The following is a 17,923-nucleotide window of genomic DNA, read 5'->3' on the forward strand; positions in this document are numbered from 1 at the left end:
AGTAGTCCCCTGTCTCCAGGCCTACCAGGAAATGCATCTGTTAGGGATAGCAGCCTGGTGGTCTGTCCTTGTCTTCTCAGGCAGAGTATTTGAAACACTCTGACAATGGTGCCGGATTGCTTTGGTGCAGGGGACATAGGGCTAGAAATTCTGACAGTGTGAAACTAGATTGTGAAATGCAAGCCACGAAGAACCTTTGTCCTCACAGCAATCAGGGGAGTCCGGAAAAACAACAGACACTGACAATACAGAGCTGCAAAACACAAGAATAGGACTCGGAGGCCGCCATAGGGGCCTTACCCCAACACCGGTCATACACCAACCGACAAGACAGTTTTTGTTTGATGGAAGAAGTATTTATTTTTAAATATACTTTCATAGAAATTCATAAACACAATTCATGTAAGTCGTCATATGCACTTTACTCAACTAAAACATTTCACTGCAAACTTTAATATATATAAACTGCTATAGTCGCTACTTTGTAACCATATAATTTTGACAGGATCCCTTCCTGTCCTGAACCTCCTTTGGACCACACAGGGACTGATTGTCACCTGTATCCTTAGGGGGGCGGTATCCCTGCTTCCTCTGTTCCTTGCCCCCATGTTCAGGGTTCCGCCCCCTCTCCAAACACCAATCAACCAAGGGGTGTACCAGGGCGGCCCAGGGCATGAGCCCCGTGACCACCCCAGTGATCTGGGCTCCCTACCCCCAAACAGGTGTGTCCATCCGCAGGTTGGTCCAGGACTTCAGGATCCTATCTCTCTTGTTATACCGGGGCCCCCCCCTTGGGGTCCCCTCTGTTGCTTCCGGTTACTTTATTCTTTCTTTCTGCGCCACGAGGGCGACCAGGGCCCCAGGGTCCTACGCCCTCCCACCAGAAAACAAACACTTAGCAAAAAACCACATGTCTGCCATGAATTGGTCAGTACCTGCATCGGATAAATGAACCAAATCCCTATGAAACATTTCAGGACCTTTCAATTGTCTATGTGGGATGTTCCACAAACGGCCTGGACCAGGGCAAAGCTTTGAAATCTCTGCGTTAAGTCGCCTCACTGACACATTGATTGTTCTTGGTTTGATTCCTGGGCCCCATCTTTTCCGTGGCACCATGTGAGACCAGGCGATGGCTGCATGAGGAAATTGCTTAGCAAGCTTTGTTATTTCTAAGAATATCGCCTCTCTGAGGGCTTTTCGACCCAGATGTACCAGGTCATTGCCCCCCAGGTGAATGATGATGAGGTCCGGGGATTGGAGACCTGGACATCCGCGAGCCAAATCAACCAGCTGCTGTAGCTGTTTAATTCCTTTGCCGCCAACACCGCACCACCTGAAGGCCACGTCTAAGCTTGTCGCCGGATTCGGTTTACGGAGCTGCTGCAACCGGTACGCCGCCCGACGAACGAATGAATGCCCCAGTACCCAAACCACACGCGGAGCCATCTACTGCAATAAAGGGAAAATTGTGTGAGGAATGGTACAGAATGTTAAGATACACCAACAATCCCAATTATACCAGCTCTGGCCTAACGTAACGCTTATAACAGTTAGACGACCATCTGCCAATGGCCTTAACTTCAGAGATGGGCATACCTGCACCCGCAGCTAACGTAGCCGCGCCAATCCTGAACGAGTGAGGAGAGTAACCCCGAGGCTCCAAGCCTGCTGCCTTTAATGATATTTTCATTACCTCTGTAAATTGGTAGCGCGACAGACAGTCCCCATTTGCGTGTATAAATAACGCCGTTGATTTTTCTAAAGGGCGCACCTTTAGATAAGCACCTAGGTTGGCAACCGGACAGATAAGAGACCCCCGCGCTGCCCGAAGATCAATCCTCGCCCCTTTACCTAACTGATCAGTCTTTGATTTGCGCAGCAGTATGGTGGCGGAGTTATTATTGATTATTACATCTGGCCATTGGAGACCCCCTGCATGGTCGTTCTTGGAAGTACCTAACATTTCGCCAATACGGAAGGCCCCATAAAAGGCCACCGAAAAAGCTGATGTGAATAAGGCAGTCTCGAAAGGGGAGGAAGAAACTACAGCAACTGCACCCAGCAATTTTTCTAATACCTGGGGGGTTATAGGCCGCCTAGAGTCTACTTTGGGGCCCTCCGCTTTTGACCACCCCACCAGTGCCTGCTTAATAATAAAGGCATTGAGTTTAGAGTCTTGCCCTCTTAGCTTGGCGAAAAAACGGATGGCTGCCAAGCTGGCCTTGGCGCACGAGACAGGTTTACCATTGCTTTTTAAATGTTGTAAAAAGGCACAGATTGCTTCGGATGAAAACCAATCTGAGGAGTTCACTGATTTCACAAACAGTCTATAATGCAAGAAGGCCCTTTCGTATGCCCCCTTTGTTCGTGTCGCCAAAGAAGCCCCTACTAGGGCTGACAGCGCGGGACACCAATCTTCCACAGTGATGTTGGAAACTCTGTCATCCTCTCCGACGCCTGAGGGTGGAACCTCTGAAAATCCTGCATTAATGATCGAGACAAAGCATCAGCTGCATTGTTATTTACCCCAGGAACATGTTTCGCCCGGAATGTGATGTTGAGTTTCAAACATTGCAGCACCAGATACTTAAGTAGTCTCAGCACCCATCTGCAGCTAGCTTTTTGTCTATTGATTGACTCCACGACTGCCATGTTGTCTGACCAAAATACTACTGTCTTGTTTCTCAATGCGTCCTCCCATACAGAAACCGCTACAATGATGGGAAATAATTCCAAGAATGCTATGTTTTTGGTGAGCCCCAACTCTACCCAATCAGTTGGCCAATCTGCCCGGCACCATGCAGAACCAAGTATAGCCCCAAAGCCCACACTGCCTGCAGCGTCCGTAAACAGGCCAAGAGAAGGGCTGTCGGCAGGGGGAAGAGGCCAGATCACCGCCCCGTTAAAGTCTTGTAGGAATGCTTCCCACACTCTCAAATCGTCCCTTACTTCCGCAGATAGCCTGGTGTGATGGTGTTTCTCGGTCAACCCTGCCATGGACCTAGCTATGGATCTGGAAAAGGGGCGGGCCATGGGAATAATCCTCAATGCGAAATTCAATTGACCCACCAATACTTGCAATTGGTGCAGGGTGACCTTGGTATGGGATAAGACTGTTCTGATGGACCCCTTAAAAACTTGAAGCTTGTCCAGAGGAAGGCGACACTCCCCCGCTATGGTGTCAATTTCTATGCCCAGGAAAGTGATGCATGTGGAGGGGCCTTCTGTTTTTTCCTGGGCTATTGGGACCCCGAATTCTCCAAACATGGTTGTCAGAGACTGCAGGGCCCAAATGCATTTGTTTGACTCAGGAGGGCCCAACACTAGGAAATCATCCAAATAATGAATAACATTTGCATGACTTGTACGTCTAGTGAAAATCCATTGCAAAGCAGAACTAAACTGTTCGAAATAACTGCAAGACACGCTGCATCCCATGGGCATACATTTGTCATAAAAATACTCCCCATTAAATTGGAATCCCAAAAAATGGTAATCTTCAGGGTGAACTGGTAAAAGCCGGAAAGCTGCTTCGATATCTGTTTTTGCTAAGAGCGCACCCCGCCCCAGACCCCTCAGCAACACTAGTGCCTGGTCTACGGTAGCATAACGCACTGAACATAAAGTCGGGTCTATTGCCTCATTCACTGAGGCGCCGCGTGGGGCTGATAGATTATGAATCAATCTGAACTGTCCCGGCTCTTTTTTGGGTACTACTCCTAATGGGGAACAGACAAAATTAACTGTGGGTGGGGAAGTGAAGGGGCCAGCCAGCCTCCCTAGAGCGCGCTCTTTTGCAATTTTCTTAGCCACCACGCCAGGGTTTTTCACGGCAGACATAAGATTTCTGCAGTGACCTAGGGGGGGGACCTGGGATGCTGGAATTCTAAAACCCTGTGAAAAACCTTTAATCAGAAGTTCAGCTGAAGCCTTGACTGGGTAAACTTTCAGCCAAGGCAACAAAAACTCTAAGTGAATGGGAGTCGGCAAGGAAGAACTAGGTACTGGACTTACTCCCTTCCTTAGCTCTGTCCTTTGCTTTTTTAATGCATTTAAATTCGGGGTGAGAGGGGTGCCCACAAAATGCACAGGAGTGCCTGAATTTGCACGTCCCAGGGGGGCGTTAACATACTTTCTTGTTAAACGCCCAGCAAGACCCTTTTTTGTCGCTTGTATACTGTGCTCGAAAGGGCTGCTTGTTGGGTAATTTGTTGTTCACGCACTCCAGCCAAACATTTACTTCAGTCTGATCCCAACCAATTGCTGGATCCTCTACCTTTGCCCACCTGAAATCACGGTCATACTCCAGCCAAGCGTTCCCGCCGTACATATGATGAGCTTTTAAAATTTTGTTTGCATAAAATATCATTGACAGGCCGATGTCAGGCTTCTTTTCCATCATGACTGACATAAACACATTAAAACCGAATAACCAATTTGTAATATTCTCTTCTATCTTAGGTTTTTTATCTGAGTATGCTGAAGTTTTAGCATCTTTATCCTTTGATTCAATTTCCCTTCTCTTAGCCCTTACCAGGCTAAAAATGTCCACAAAATCCCCTTTCCATATTTTCTCTTTGATTTCCGAAGCCACATGTGCAGCTAACTTTCCCGGCCTAGATAGCAATGTGTCTGCCCCCGTGACTTCAGCTGGGGCTGGTGTTACTATGGTGTTACCACCCTGTTCTATGACCTTACCATTTTCTTTTCCACCTGGAGGAGTCTGCAACAGCGGGCCCGGTGCCTGGCTGACACTGGGGCCCGAGGTCGCCACCTGCAATGAAGGAACATTACGCGCTGCTACCAACGCCTCCACCTGGCGCTTAAGTTCAAGTACGGAGTTCTGCAATGGGTCACTAGCCCATGGGGTCGTGGGGGGTGGGGCTGGCACTGGCACAGAGAGATTGGACAACATCTGTGATACTGACACCAAAGTTTGAGTTGTCAGGTCCTGGGATGCCCCTGAATGGGCCCCCGCCGCCTGCCCCTGCTCTGTGACTGCGCCAACCCCTAGAGCCACTCCCTGCGCAATGGGTAATGGTTGCGTGGGTACATCCTTGGCTGGTGCTGCTAATGCTGCTACAGAACGCCGTATATCCGCCAGCATAGCTTCCACACCTCCCGCCGGGCCCGTGCTAGGCGACCTTACCCCTGCGTGATGCCCAGCAATTTCTTCAGAAGGCGCCGCCGCTGCAATACTGGGGGCCACCACTGTGACTAACTCAACCACAGGGGGAGGGGGGGCCAAAACTGCCTGAGGCGTAGGCTGTTGAACTACCACCCCCCCAGTCTGTTTTTTATTCCTACGCTTAACTGGAGGAAAAGCAACTGTCTGCGGCGTAGGCTGTTGAACTACCGCCCCCCCAGTCTGTTTTTTATTCCTACGCTTAACTGGAGGAAAAGCTGCAGGCGGTGCTACATTCGCACGGCGCGGGCGGGAAGCGCCTACCTCACCGTCATCTCCATCTGAAGGAGCAGCCTCCCCTTCTGAATCCCCGCCCCCTAACTTAGCTAGGACCAATTTTAGCAATTGGGCAAGATCAGGATCTGTGGCCTTCCTCTTACCTCCTCTCGCCCTATTAGTTGCCATAATGCTAATATTAGGTAAACAAGTTGCAAGCAGTGGTAAGACAAATTTCTCAATTAATTAACGCAAATGAATAATCCGTTAGCCCAATACCAACGTCACTTTTTGCAAAATTAAGTGGATAACAATCCTAGGACACTGACGCGCAATGCACCCTTAACACATTCAGATCAGTGACAAAATTACCCACCTAATGAATAGTCCGTTAGCCCAATGCCAACATCACTATTTGCAAAACACAGTGGATAACAGTCTTAGGACACTGACGCGCAATGCACCATTAACACATTCAGATTAGTGACAAAATTACGCACCTACTAATTCCACAATTATATGTGTAAATAAGCACTTTCAACAACTGATATGGCCCCCTTTCGCTTTACCACAAAGCTAACTATAATTGGGAGGAGAACAATATCTGTACCCTTAATACTTTTTTCCCCTGCACCACAGCCCTCTCCCACGTGGCACACAAAATTTTTAAACATTTAAAACAGAGAGAAACTTTTTAACTAATTGACCTGGGGTGTAAACCCCAAGCAGGTGAGAGTGCGCACAGAACAACCTCCTAACTACGGAGTCAGCCTCCGTGCGCTCACTCACCTCGCTTTCCTTTGCTTGCTGACGAAGTCGCTCCCCTGCGCCTGCCGCTACACGACCAATTTTTATGCACCCGACTCTACGAGGTCGCTCCCCTGCTATCTGATCCTCAGGGACCCTCTGATTCTTTGTCCACGACAAGGATTCCAGAACCCTGCTTCTCTCGAAGCAATTGTCCTCGACCTCGCCGCCGCGTTCCTAGGTCCTCTGGAATCAATCGCCAACAGGTCTGCCCGTCCCCGGCCGCCGCGCACGAAGTAAGAAGGCCGAGCCTTCTGGGGGGGGCGCTTTTATGCCCCCCCACCAGTGCGCGGCGGCCCAAACCGGTCCAGCCCTGCCCCGTCCACCGACGCTCTCCCAGCGTCGAACTTCCGCCCGCGCGTCTCGCGAGACGCGCGAGCGGAAGCCCATGGCCAGCCTGCGCACAACTAGTGCGAGGCTCGGCCCCGGCGTCCCCGATCCCTAAGGGGCCGCGCCCCCCCATGTTGGGGGGGGCGCTCTTCCAGAGTCTCCTTCTGTAAACAGAGACTATGAGGGTGGGAAAAGTGGCAAGTGAAACAAATCTGTGCATCACTGTCTGAAGGAGTGCATTTTGGCTTACAGTGTTTATGTCTCAGTAGTATGCATACAGATGGATGTATATCATTGATGCGTGATTTGATCCACAAGAGAGATGTGTTGTAACTGAGATGTGCAACAGTGACAGTCACAGAATTATAGATGGGACTGTGTACTGAGGGTTGTAAACTGGCATCTACAGTTTCATGTGGTAGAGCTGAGGGCTACCAGCTGTCTTGTTCACTATGTCTTGAGAATGAATAAAACATCTCCCTTTGTGACTTTTTTCTTCGACTCGATTTAGCGACCATGAGCCCTTTGGACAAGAAGTGGTTGTGACAGGGTACACAAGCCGACACCTTCTCTTCTCCGGCACAACCTTCTCTGTAAAGTGACACCAGAAGCTCAGTTTCTCAGTGCAAAGTGTGTATAGACGTTTTACAAACGCTACCGCGCATTTGCTTGTCGATTAATTCTAGACAAGGAATCTGGACGTTTACTTTTTAACAAATATCTGCCGACCTATTTATCCGAACTGGGCCCCTTGCTTTGATGTTTAGCACAGTCTGAGGGACACGTGTATTTTTAGAGGTCTGTCTTGGAATCTTCCGGGGCCTGAAGCGGAGCCTGGGATTGTATGTCCTGAACATGGTGATACCCGCTTGTGCTTGGTGGGGCTGCGGGGCCCGCGCAGTGGCATTTCTGGCAGCCGGCGCTTCTGCTGTAGGACGGAGCCTCGCGAGGTTCAGTGTCAGCACAGGGGCCCCGGAATCACATCCAACTGGAAACTGACTTTTCATATTTCTGATCCGGCGGTGGGGTCAGAGATGTGGAATAAGTTAGAATTGTTAAATGTGTAACACGCGTATGTTGTGTATTTCAGCAAACACAGATGTTTTAATTGTTGCAGTGACGCATACTTCTTCCAATGCAAAAAATAAATAAAAAATATCAAATGCAGTGTAACTTGTAGTATGTTCTGGGATTTACTAGTTTTCGACAGATATAGGTTTAGAAAGAAAGTGGAAGGAGGCTCACAAGAGCAACAAAGAACAATTTTAGTATTATTTCGATCTTAGTCGGTCAACTACAACCATTTCCAGCTCATTTTTAAATATATGTTTTGCTTGGACGATAACGCTGTGCTTTTCGTACAGAACTGTGATAAGTCACATTAGCAAAAGGAATGCATGTTTGTATAGGAGTGCGTGCGTGCGTGAAAAGGGAGCGGGGCGCGTGCACGGGTGTAGATGGGTGCAAAGCAAGTCTAAACAAATAAATGTACATAATAACCGTTTCTATATAGCGTTTCCCACTTCCATTTTCAGTTTCACGGCGCTGAAAATTACGATTACTGTTTAACCCGAGTATACTCAGTTGTTCGACCTTAAGTCAATAAATAGATGAGTTAGACTTGTTGTGATTTGAACTTCTGACCTGCACCTTGCACTTTATTGCTATTCCAGTTTAAATTAAGAATTAAATGATATTATGATGGATAGTTTAATATTTTTGTTTTGGTAGAACTAAAACATCAACATATTCATATTACGAGGGAAATTTGCAGTCACTTGGATTTAATTTGTTGAGTATTAGTCGAAATGGAATCTCTTAGATGTTTGTTTTTTTAGAAACATGTTAGCCATACATTTTATAACACATGCAGATTTGTATTTTAATGTACTAATAAACGTGTATGTGTATATAATATACCCATAATTAGTACATATGTTTCTGCAGTCTCCTCCCTCAACTATGAAAAATAATGTTTTCTGATATCCGTCTTGCAATACCGTTGTAATATACTGGCATTTAAACTTTCACTGTAGTAACACATGTGAAAGTATTTGTACCGTTTATCGAAGTAACGTGTTATTGGGTGACATTAATGTTCAGTTACAGGCCGGGCGCGGCGCGTGTGTGTAGGGTGCCTGTGTGCGACAATTGTCAGCATATGAAAAAATGTTAAAGAGAGGGAGCTAAAAGAATATTACATATATTTTACACTGCTGTGAATTTAAACGCAGATTAGTCGTGCAACAAAACATGCATTTTCACAAAGGTGGGCTTTTGATACTTTGTTGTTTAACCTTTAGAGCTTCGTGTTTTTTGTGTTGCCTTTCTTGTACGAAGAAAGGAAGTGCTATGAGGTTTGACGCTGTAACGAAAACAATTATGAAAAAATGGACAGTCAGAAAAACTTAGAGGAACACGCTCGAATTAAGAAATCATTTGCCTAGTGGTGCTTAGGGCTCATGGCTGTTATCCCCACATGGCGTCACAGTAGTTAAAAGTGGCACAGGCTGTGGAAACGGCCCTCGTGTGGTGCGTTGTGAGTGTCCGCACGGGGTTCCACGAGGTTTCTAAGTCGAATCACAATGTACACCGACTACAGGTGCGGGGAGGGGCGAGGAAAGGCGCAGGGCGCCCCCACCTGAGACTGGCGGTGGGGAGAGGTGTAGTGGGATTACCATGTTACAAGATCTTCTTGACAGTCGAGACGATAAACCTTTGAGAGCGGGGTCTGTGGCACCCCCACCGAGGCACCCACAGTAGGACAGTGTAAAGTGGGTCTGTACAGTGGGCCCTTCCCTGGTGTTCCACCACCTAGTGATACGGTCCGTTGAGCGTGAGTCCCCGGGTACAACCGCCCTCGCAGCCGTCCGGTAAAAGGTTGTCCTCCCGCTGTGGGGGTGGAGGGGAGGTTGGCAGAGTCTGGGAGCTTTCAGAGAGGTCCCATCCGCCTGTGACTGAAGCTCCTACCTGCTGCCCCTACTTCCTAGCCGGCTGCACGAGGGTCAGGTGCTCACACACGTGAAGGAGCCGCTTCCGGCCCAGCGGCCGCGCTGCCTCCTGGTAGACCCCGCAGACCCCTGCACTGAAGGAAGAGCTGCATTCAAGGTCACGGGGGCACCCAAGTAGGACACCTGACAAGCACGTTCAACGTGGCAAGTGTCCCGGGCACGAGTGCATGTTTCAAGCACCCGCGACGTGTAGCCTGTGTTTATAGACCCACACAAAAGATGGAAGACAATTGTTCTCGCTTCAGGTGCACTCCAGACAGCAGCGTACAAGTTTAGCTGCGCTCCTTACTAATATGTGTCTTACCTTGGTGATTTTCAGGCAGTGTTTTTTTTCGTTTTCCTAAAGGATGACTTTTGTTTGTAAAATTATTTCGCTTATTTTAGCAACTAATGGGGAGTTTCAGACGACCTACGCAGATAATAATGGACATTGTAAATGCTTGTCGTGTTGAAAACCTGACGGGACTATACTGTGCGGTGGGCCAAGCCCTGGTTTATCCACTTCTACACTTGCAGCAGGGGGAGCGGTAGAGTGACTCGTACCAGCTGCTCTCGAGCTCTCACGGGGGGGCCTCTGAACCCCATCACGGCAAGGCACCGTTCGAACAAGTACAGTGCGCCTGCTGGAAACCCGAAACTATAGCGGAAAAACGAGAGCGGAAAAAATAATAGCGTCATAAAAAATTGAGAAAGGGCTTTAATGCCATTAAAAATAAACGACGAATTACAAAAAGAAAAGAGCAGAGCAATACATTGAAATAGAACAAGAGATTACAAAAATAAAAAAAGGAAATTCCTGTAAAAAAAAGACAAATAACTATCTTAAAGTTACCGACCAACTAATATGCACTTCTTAAGAAAATCTGAAAATCCTGCACACCATCTTTCCTTGTTCAGGATAATGCTCAAAGTCTCTAAAGCCAGTAACCCGAAAAACACGTTCCCAGTGTGTTTCAAACGTATTTCAGGCGGACACATACATAAGAAAAATATGTGCTTTTGTTTTGCTCTTACAAAAAAGACAAGAGACGCGGCAAATAATTAGAGGCAGTTAGAATATAATGTATATTTGTTCCACTTTAAATATATATATTTTACAAATCTTAATTTATGACAAACTTCTTAACACAAATAGCTTTGTTCGACAACGCCAGCAAATGACCATTTTCGTATATACAGTATGACGATCCATAACTTTAAATATATTTATCATGTTTACAAAATGCACTACTAACATTATTTACAAAAGGGGCATTGATGTATCCTAGCGTTGAGAAAACAAGAAGTCCCGTTTTCATTTTTGCCCAAAGAGGAATGAACTTTTTGTTCCGTTTTTACACAAAGTGTGTCACCACAATACTACGAGGAAAGACTGTGTGCAAAATATACACAAGTGAGGCAGGATGCGTAATAAATACGGGGGGGCGCTGTGAGAATAAGTTACTTCTGGTCGAGCGTGGGTTTGACTCTAGAGCCTGGTTTTGGGAGGTTGCACGGCATGCTTGTGCACTTGTGTTTTGTTCCTGTCCCAGCTCATGCAGTTTTACCTATCTCGGAGGATAGGCTGCAGGGCGTCCCTGCAGAGGTCACATTGCCCTCTACTTCTCCGCGGCCTCTTCCACGCTGCTCGGCGCTTTGGGCTCTTCGGAGGAGATGCTGTCTACGATAGAGGACAAACAGCGCAGGCTGCTGGAGGCCGACGACTCCAAGATGGCTCCTCCTGGTGGGTGAAACAAACATGGCACTCAGTACTATACAGAGCCTGGAGACACACACACCATAGTTGCAGGGAGGCGCAGAGTACTGTAGAGAGAATCAAGACACTGGGTACCACACAGGCAGGCAGGTGCTAAGTAATGTACAGAGAACCAAAGCACTTCGAACTTGAAAGGAAAACAAGGCCCTAAACAAATAATCGAGGCACTCAGTACCACGGAGGCAGGCACTCAAGGCACTGAGTACTATACAGAGAGCAGCGAAACTTCAGGCCCGATTTACAAGATTCAGGCACACCAGTACTGATGTGTCAGATTTCTTCAACTACCTAATGACACCATGGGCCAGGTTTACAAGGCCCTAGCACCACATTAGCGTAATTCGCGAATGTGGCTCAAGGAGGCAAAAATCGCTGCACCATATTTACAGAGTAGTGCAATGCATGCATTGCGCCACTTTGCGACCCCTTGCACCACATTATGCCTCCGCCAGGCATAATGTATGCAAGGGGGGCAGTCAGGCATTAGGGGGCCTGAAAAAATGGTGCAATGAAGTCTACAAGATTTAATTGAGCCATGTTTGGCGTCATTTTTAATGCCTGCACAAAGCAGGCGTTAAAAGGACGCACCCAATGAGATCAATAGGCCTACTTGCACTTTGCTCCACTAGCGTAATTTTTTATGCTAGTGGAGCAAAGCGCCACAATAGCATCAAAAATGTGGAGACTATTGACCTAATGTGCGCCATGGTGCAACATATTGTAAATACGGAACACTCATGGTGTCGTTAGGTGGTGGGGGTGGCACAAGAAATCTGGCGCATTAGTACTGATACACTTGATGCACCAGATTCTACGGCGCACCATGGCGTACGTTAGGCCAATAGCGTCAACATTTTTGACGCTATTGTGGTGCTTTGCTGCACTAGCGTCAAAAAGTTTGACGCTGGTGCAGCCAAGAGCAAGGAGGCCTATTGATTTAAATGGGTGTGTCCTTTTAATGTCTGCTTTGAGCCGAAGTTAAAAATTATGCCCAAAATGGGCCAATGAAATCTTGTAGATTTCATTGCACCATTTTTGCGGGCCTCCTAATGCCTGAACGCCCCCCTCGCATACATTATGCTTGACGCAGGCATACTGTGGCGCAAGGGCTTGCAAAGTGGCATAATGCAATGCATGCATTGCTCCACTTTGTAAATATGGCGCTGCAATTTTTGCCTCGTTGAGACACAGTAGCGTAAAAAAACAAATTACGTTAATGTGGCGCAATAGTCGCTAGGGCTATGCATATCTGGCCTTTAGTACTGTAGAGAGGATCAAGACACTCAATACCACAGGGACAAGCAGGCAGGCTCTCCGTATTGTAAGACAATCAAGGAACTTCTACCCTGAAAGGAAGACAAGGGTGTACACAACAAATGCAAGCAGGTGAGCCAATCAGTACAAATAGCAGGTATACCTAGTACTGTAGAGAGTATCAAGGTACTCAGTACCACAAGGACAGACAGACAGACTCATATTACTGTACAGAGAATCAAGTCACTTCGAGCCAGAAAGAAAGACAAGGGACTGTACAAAGAATCAAGAAGCTCAGTACCATGTACGCAGGCAGGCAACACAGCCAATCAGTACTACACAGAGAGACGAGAAACTGAAGAGAGAAGAGAACATCAAGACGCTCGGTATCGCATGAACAGTACCCTACGGAGAATTAAGGCACTTCGACCGAGAAAGGAAGACAAGGCACTATACAGAGAGTTAAGACACTCATTACCACGCAGACAGGCAGACACGACAGTCAGTACTAAGCAAAGAGCAGAGAAACTCGATGTCAGGAAGGGAGGCCGGTAGGGGGTACTTTACAAAGAGGCAAGACAGTCAGTACTATACTTAGTCAAAACACTTCGTTTCAGGCAGGAGACATGGCAGACGGTTCTACAAAAACAGCCCAGACTCTTACTACGGTAGAGAGAGACAAGATCGGGGCTACAAAAGGAGACCAGTCACCCGGTGCCACAAAACAAACCAGACATTTAGTACTGTCAAGACAGAGAAGGCACATACAACAGCGAAAGTAAACAGCCTAGTCAGTACCATACAGGCAAATAAGGAACTCTGTACCAAGCAGGAAGAGGGGGCCCACAGTGTTATGGAAACAGACCCACCAGTGCAGGGCAGAAGCGAATCAGTACTACATATGCAAGCCATGCAATATCATGCATGCATACGAGGAATCTAGTACTGCAAAGTTAAGGAAAGCAGTGAGTACTACAGAGGGAGACAAGATGCCCCCTACTATCCCGGCCTACAGATCCCACGCTCCCTGCAGACAAGGCTGTCTAAGGCTCTCAGTACTCTATGGAATACAGGCGAGCGCTTTGTTCTATCTAGAGACAGACGATGCGCCGCACCAGGCAGGCTGACAAGGCAATGAATGGTAAGGCAGACACTCACCAACACATAAACTAACAACACACTCAGTACAGAGCAAACAGGGAAATCTCTTGGTACTACACGGGCAGCTGGCCGAAGATACTCAGTGGTGCTACACAGGAAGTTACGACAACGAGTACTGCCCGAACAGAGAAGGCGCCCAGTGCAGGACAGAGCAAGGGCTCGGTCTCAGTACTACACACAAAGAGATCTGGCTTCGTCACAGCGGCGGACTAGGGGATAACGGGGAGGGTGCGGTAGGACCCCGACACACCGTGCCCCAAGGGGATCCGAGCAGCTCTCCCAGAACCAATCAGCCTCGCGCTGTGTCCGACAGCACCGGAGCGCCACAGCGAGGGGTGGTGACCACTTCCTACAGCGGCCGCTGTGGGCCAGGGCCCCATCTCAACACCGTCCTTGTTCCAGTTATTACAATTCGGGAGAGCCTTATTATGGTCGGCAATAACAGCGTCATAAATAAGATTGTTAACGATTCATATGTTTTTAATGGCTTACTACAGTATGGTACAAATACGATAAACGCCATACATTTTACATTATAAAAAAAATGGCATTGATATAAGCAATACACAGATACGACTAATAATCGAGTTACTTTAGGGTTTGTGTATTAATTTTCGGATAACTATTTGCTCACTGATAAATATACCCTCCAGGTGGCGGTATCCATTTCTACTCCTGACGATTCTTCTGTCAGCTTGCCAATTTTGCCTCTTTCCGTCCTTGGCCCCTCCCATTTTCCTTCTTAATGTCTTTCTATTCACTCATATTTCCCTTCCTCCCAATACACTTTCCCATACTCCGCCCCTACATATCTGTGTCGCCGTTTCTTTCAGCCATCCTCACAGACCAAAGAGCTGGAACACGGACATTCAAAGGAACACAGACTTGTGTGAGCACAGTCACTTACTACCACAAACAGCACAGAACACGAGGAAGACAGAGAGGCAGTGTGTGTGTGTGTGAGAGGGAGAGATCCCGACCCATAGCTGCACACATAACAAATACCACCTAAGCTTTCTTTCTCCCCCCCCCCCACACACACCCAAAGGCACCAACGCACACGAAGCGGTAGATATGCAGCTAGATATAGAGATAAAACAATAGAAAGAGAAAAATAGGGAGACATAAACACAGACATGCACAAGCACACAACCATGCAGGCATAGGGACAATTACACACAAGTATACGCACACATACATAAGACAGATACATGCGCCTACACACAAGCTCTCGCTGACACACATACACAACCAAAGAAGCCACCTCACACAGACACTATCCATTGACATAAACGCATTACCTCTTCGTCCCCTTCCCCGTTCCTCTCATTACGAAATTAGGTATTCAAGCCTAATTTCGTGATGAGAGGAACAGGGAATTCTGGAGTAATGGCAACACCGGGAAGTAATCTATGCACTTGTTTCTTACCGTCCTTGGGGTTAATCGATAACATTCTGGAATGATCGGAAACGGTTTGCCATTCGGAATTGCACGTTCTCAGGAAGTCTGAGCTGGAGACCTGCAGTGAACACAGAGATGACACCATAAGGACCAGATTCCCCATGAAAGCATGTTTACTTTTCTAGCTCTGTATCCTAATGTCTTCACTCAGTGCTGGGTACAGCCATGGCCCTCACACGAGCATCTACCATGTGCGTTCACCTGCATTCTACAGTGGCAGGACTGCCATTTTGACATCATACTAGATATATAAAGCAGGGTGCCCTGATAATTAATGGCGCGTTCTCCGGGAAAGCAAAGATTGGGTGGAACCGGTTAAGAGCTGGATTTAAAAGGTGTGATTACATTGGCTTGCTTGGGGTTGTAGCTGAAGGGGTCTTCCCCTCCTTGCTGCATCTTCTCCTGCTGGTCCAGTCTGTGCAGCAGGTCCTGCAGCTTCTCGATGTAGCTGATGGCGCTGCGCAGGATCTCCACTTTAGGCAGCCGCTGGTTGGGGTTGGCCACCGTACGCCTCTTCAGCGCCTCGAAGGCCTCGTTGATCTTCTTGAGGCGCCGCCGCTCGCGCAGGGTGGCGGCCTTGCGTCGGTCCGTGGGCGCGGACTTCCGTTTGCAGGTCTTGCAGGCCCAGATGAGGCACTGGCCCGGGCAGTGGGGCTGCAGCCCCGGGGGCGCCAGCACGTGCTCCTCCCCGCTGCTGTCACTGCCCGCATCGGGGATCATTTGGTCCTGACAGGGGGACAGCGTGCCATCGCTGCCGGGGTACAAGGGCGAGCCCTCGGTCATCTCCAGCTCCTGCAGGGCCCCATTCTCGCCGTCCAGGTAGAAGAAGTAGGAGCTTGTTTCGAAAAGGTCCATCATCATGATCCCTCGTTGGTCTCTGTGCCTCCCGGAGCCGGGAGAGGTGCTCAAAAAAAACCACAGACCCCGGGAGGAATTTAATTAGTCCAGTGACATAAGTCCCCCTGCTTTATATATAGAAGCAGCTGAAACTCAATCCAACTTTTAGCTGTCGCTGTGCATCACCCTCCAAATCCGAGCTCAACAGGGCCTCCTCGTGCTGTCCTGAGAGATAGAATGGCACTCGCTTAGACATGAAACACACAGCCTGGGCCTCGAACATACGTATTAAAAAACAGAGGAACCACGAAGTGCGGCACGTGGAGATATTAATGTTTTCAGCCACTTTTATGAAGGTTCACAGACATAAAACAGACAGTCATGTATTAGAAAACTGGAGGGTGCACGTGCTCCTGGAGCCTCCTGACGGAAGTGAACTGCAGGGAGCACCGGAGTGTCCGGTCTATGAGGAGAGGGATTACAGTCACAGGTGCCCCCTTCTCTCTCACGTTCTTTCCCTACCCTGCCCTTTTCACAGGGGCGTAACATAGGCCCACATAGCCCATAGGATAGACCCACTTCTGAGAGAGCCCACACGTTTTCCAAGCCCTGTCTCTGTATCTGTGAGACAGCAAGCCTACGGGGAATTTTGGGAAATGATTGAATGCTGACTCTGCTTAAGTCTTGTAGAAAAAGGCCGCTTTATTTGGAAGCAAGTAGAGCTCACACAACCTTAGGTCGCGCCGAACACACTAGCTCCTTACAGTTGTACGGATACATCATTCTAAACCAGCCCCCATCACTAATATTGCCCTCTGCACCCGCCTAACCTCCCTCCTTTGTTTAACGTCAAAACCCCCAACATTCCATAATTAACACACTCATGTCCTTCCAACACAATTCCCTGCGTTTTCTTTTCAGACCTTTCGCCCTAGGCCAAGGTTGTCCCAATTCTTGCTTTTTGCTGATCTTCCGCCTTACTAACGGGGGACCGTACCGAGACCTACCTGAATTACTAAAATTACCTACTCGAGGCTTCAAATCCTGCCTCCCTCCCTGCAAGGTTGGGAATCCCCCCTGGGGGACAGAGATAAGCTGACTACATTCCTGCCTTAGTGAATATACCAATTCTCAGGCCGTATTTATTATAAATTCATAAACACAACATTAAAACATTTCACAGTGTTGCTGCATCCTATTTACAATATGCACATAAAGTCATATTTGGGGGTAACTAATACATGGTATCTTCTCTTAAAGGAGTCATGGTTGACTACCCCCAGGCACCCAGGGCATTGACTATTTTGATTGACTCGGGGACGTGTTCCCCCTAAAACAAGTTGCACATCAAAAGGCAAACTCACCTGCCCCCTCAAGACAGAGGGAGCATGGGCCTGCATGAAATCTGGACACCCAAAACACAACAATGCCAGAGCAAACCCAAAGAAGGGATCCCCCGGCACCCAATGGGAGATGGTCCTGGGCAACCTGTCCATACCTTGGTCCCCGGCACATTCACCATCACCTGACTTCCACAGGGCCATGTAATGGAGTAACATGGGAGGCTATGGACAATCGCTATAGTTGGCATCCCAAGCCCTTCTTTATACCCCACAACACCCCCAGCCCCAGTTTTAGAAATAGGCTTCCAATTTCATCTTGAATTCACCTGTACTTCTATTCTTGATGCCAAGGCTGTCCACCTGCTTTGTGTCCAAACATGACTCCCTCCTTCCCACAGGCCTGGGTAGTTCCTCCCAAGACTTGCTACGCTTAGTGTTGAGAGAGACTCTGATTACCAAATTCTCAACAAACTGTCCATGGCCGCCGTCTGACAAGTGGACATCCTCCTTGTGGAACATGGCCTCCTCTTGGAGGCACCCATGAGGAATAGTTTTTAA

The 17,923-nt window shown here is 48.1% G+C and overlaps 1 protein-coding gene across 1 annotated transcript; it reads right to left on the minus strand.

Annotated features, from left to right (window-relative positions):
* Nucleotides 1-10,590: 10,590 nt before the first annotated feature.
* MYF6 (myogenic factor 6) lies at nt 10,591-16,132 on the minus strand. The gene is made up of 3 exons (XM_069228770.1): nt 15,531-16,132; nt 15,153-15,243; nt 10,591-11,272 (listed from the first exon to the last, which is right to left on the minus strand). Exons 1-3 carry the CDS (start codon nt 16,044-16,046, stop codon nt 11,151-11,153), a joined length of 729 nt encoding a protein of 242 aa, XP_069084871.1. The 5' UTR covers nt 16,047-16,132; the 3' UTR covers nt 10,591-11,150.
* Between the last annotated feature and the right edge of the window lie 1,791 nt (nt 16,133-17,923).

Source organism: Pleurodeles waltl, chromosome 4_1 (genome assembly GCF_031143425.1).
Source record: "Pleurodeles waltl isolate 20211129_DDA chromosome 4_1, aPleWal1.hap1.20221129, whole genome shotgun sequence".
NCBI lineage: Eukaryota > Metazoa > Chordata > Amphibia > Caudata > Salamandridae > Pleurodeles > Pleurodeles waltl.

Bases quoted from the DNA above. Each gene is read 5' to 3' on its own strand.
- MYF6 (XM_069228770.1), bottom strand. From the start codon at position 16,046: ATGATGATGGACCTTTTCGAAACAAGCTCCTACTTCTTCTACCTGGAC. The intron at 15,244-15,530 runs GTAATCACACCT...TGTTCACTGCAG, and splicing joins ACAACCCCAAGCAAGCCAAT to GTCTCCAGCTCAGACTTCCT. The intron at 11,273-15,152 runs GTAAGAAACAAG...TTCACCCACCAG, and splicing joins ATCGATTAACCCCAAGGACG to GAGGAGCCATCTTGGAGTCG.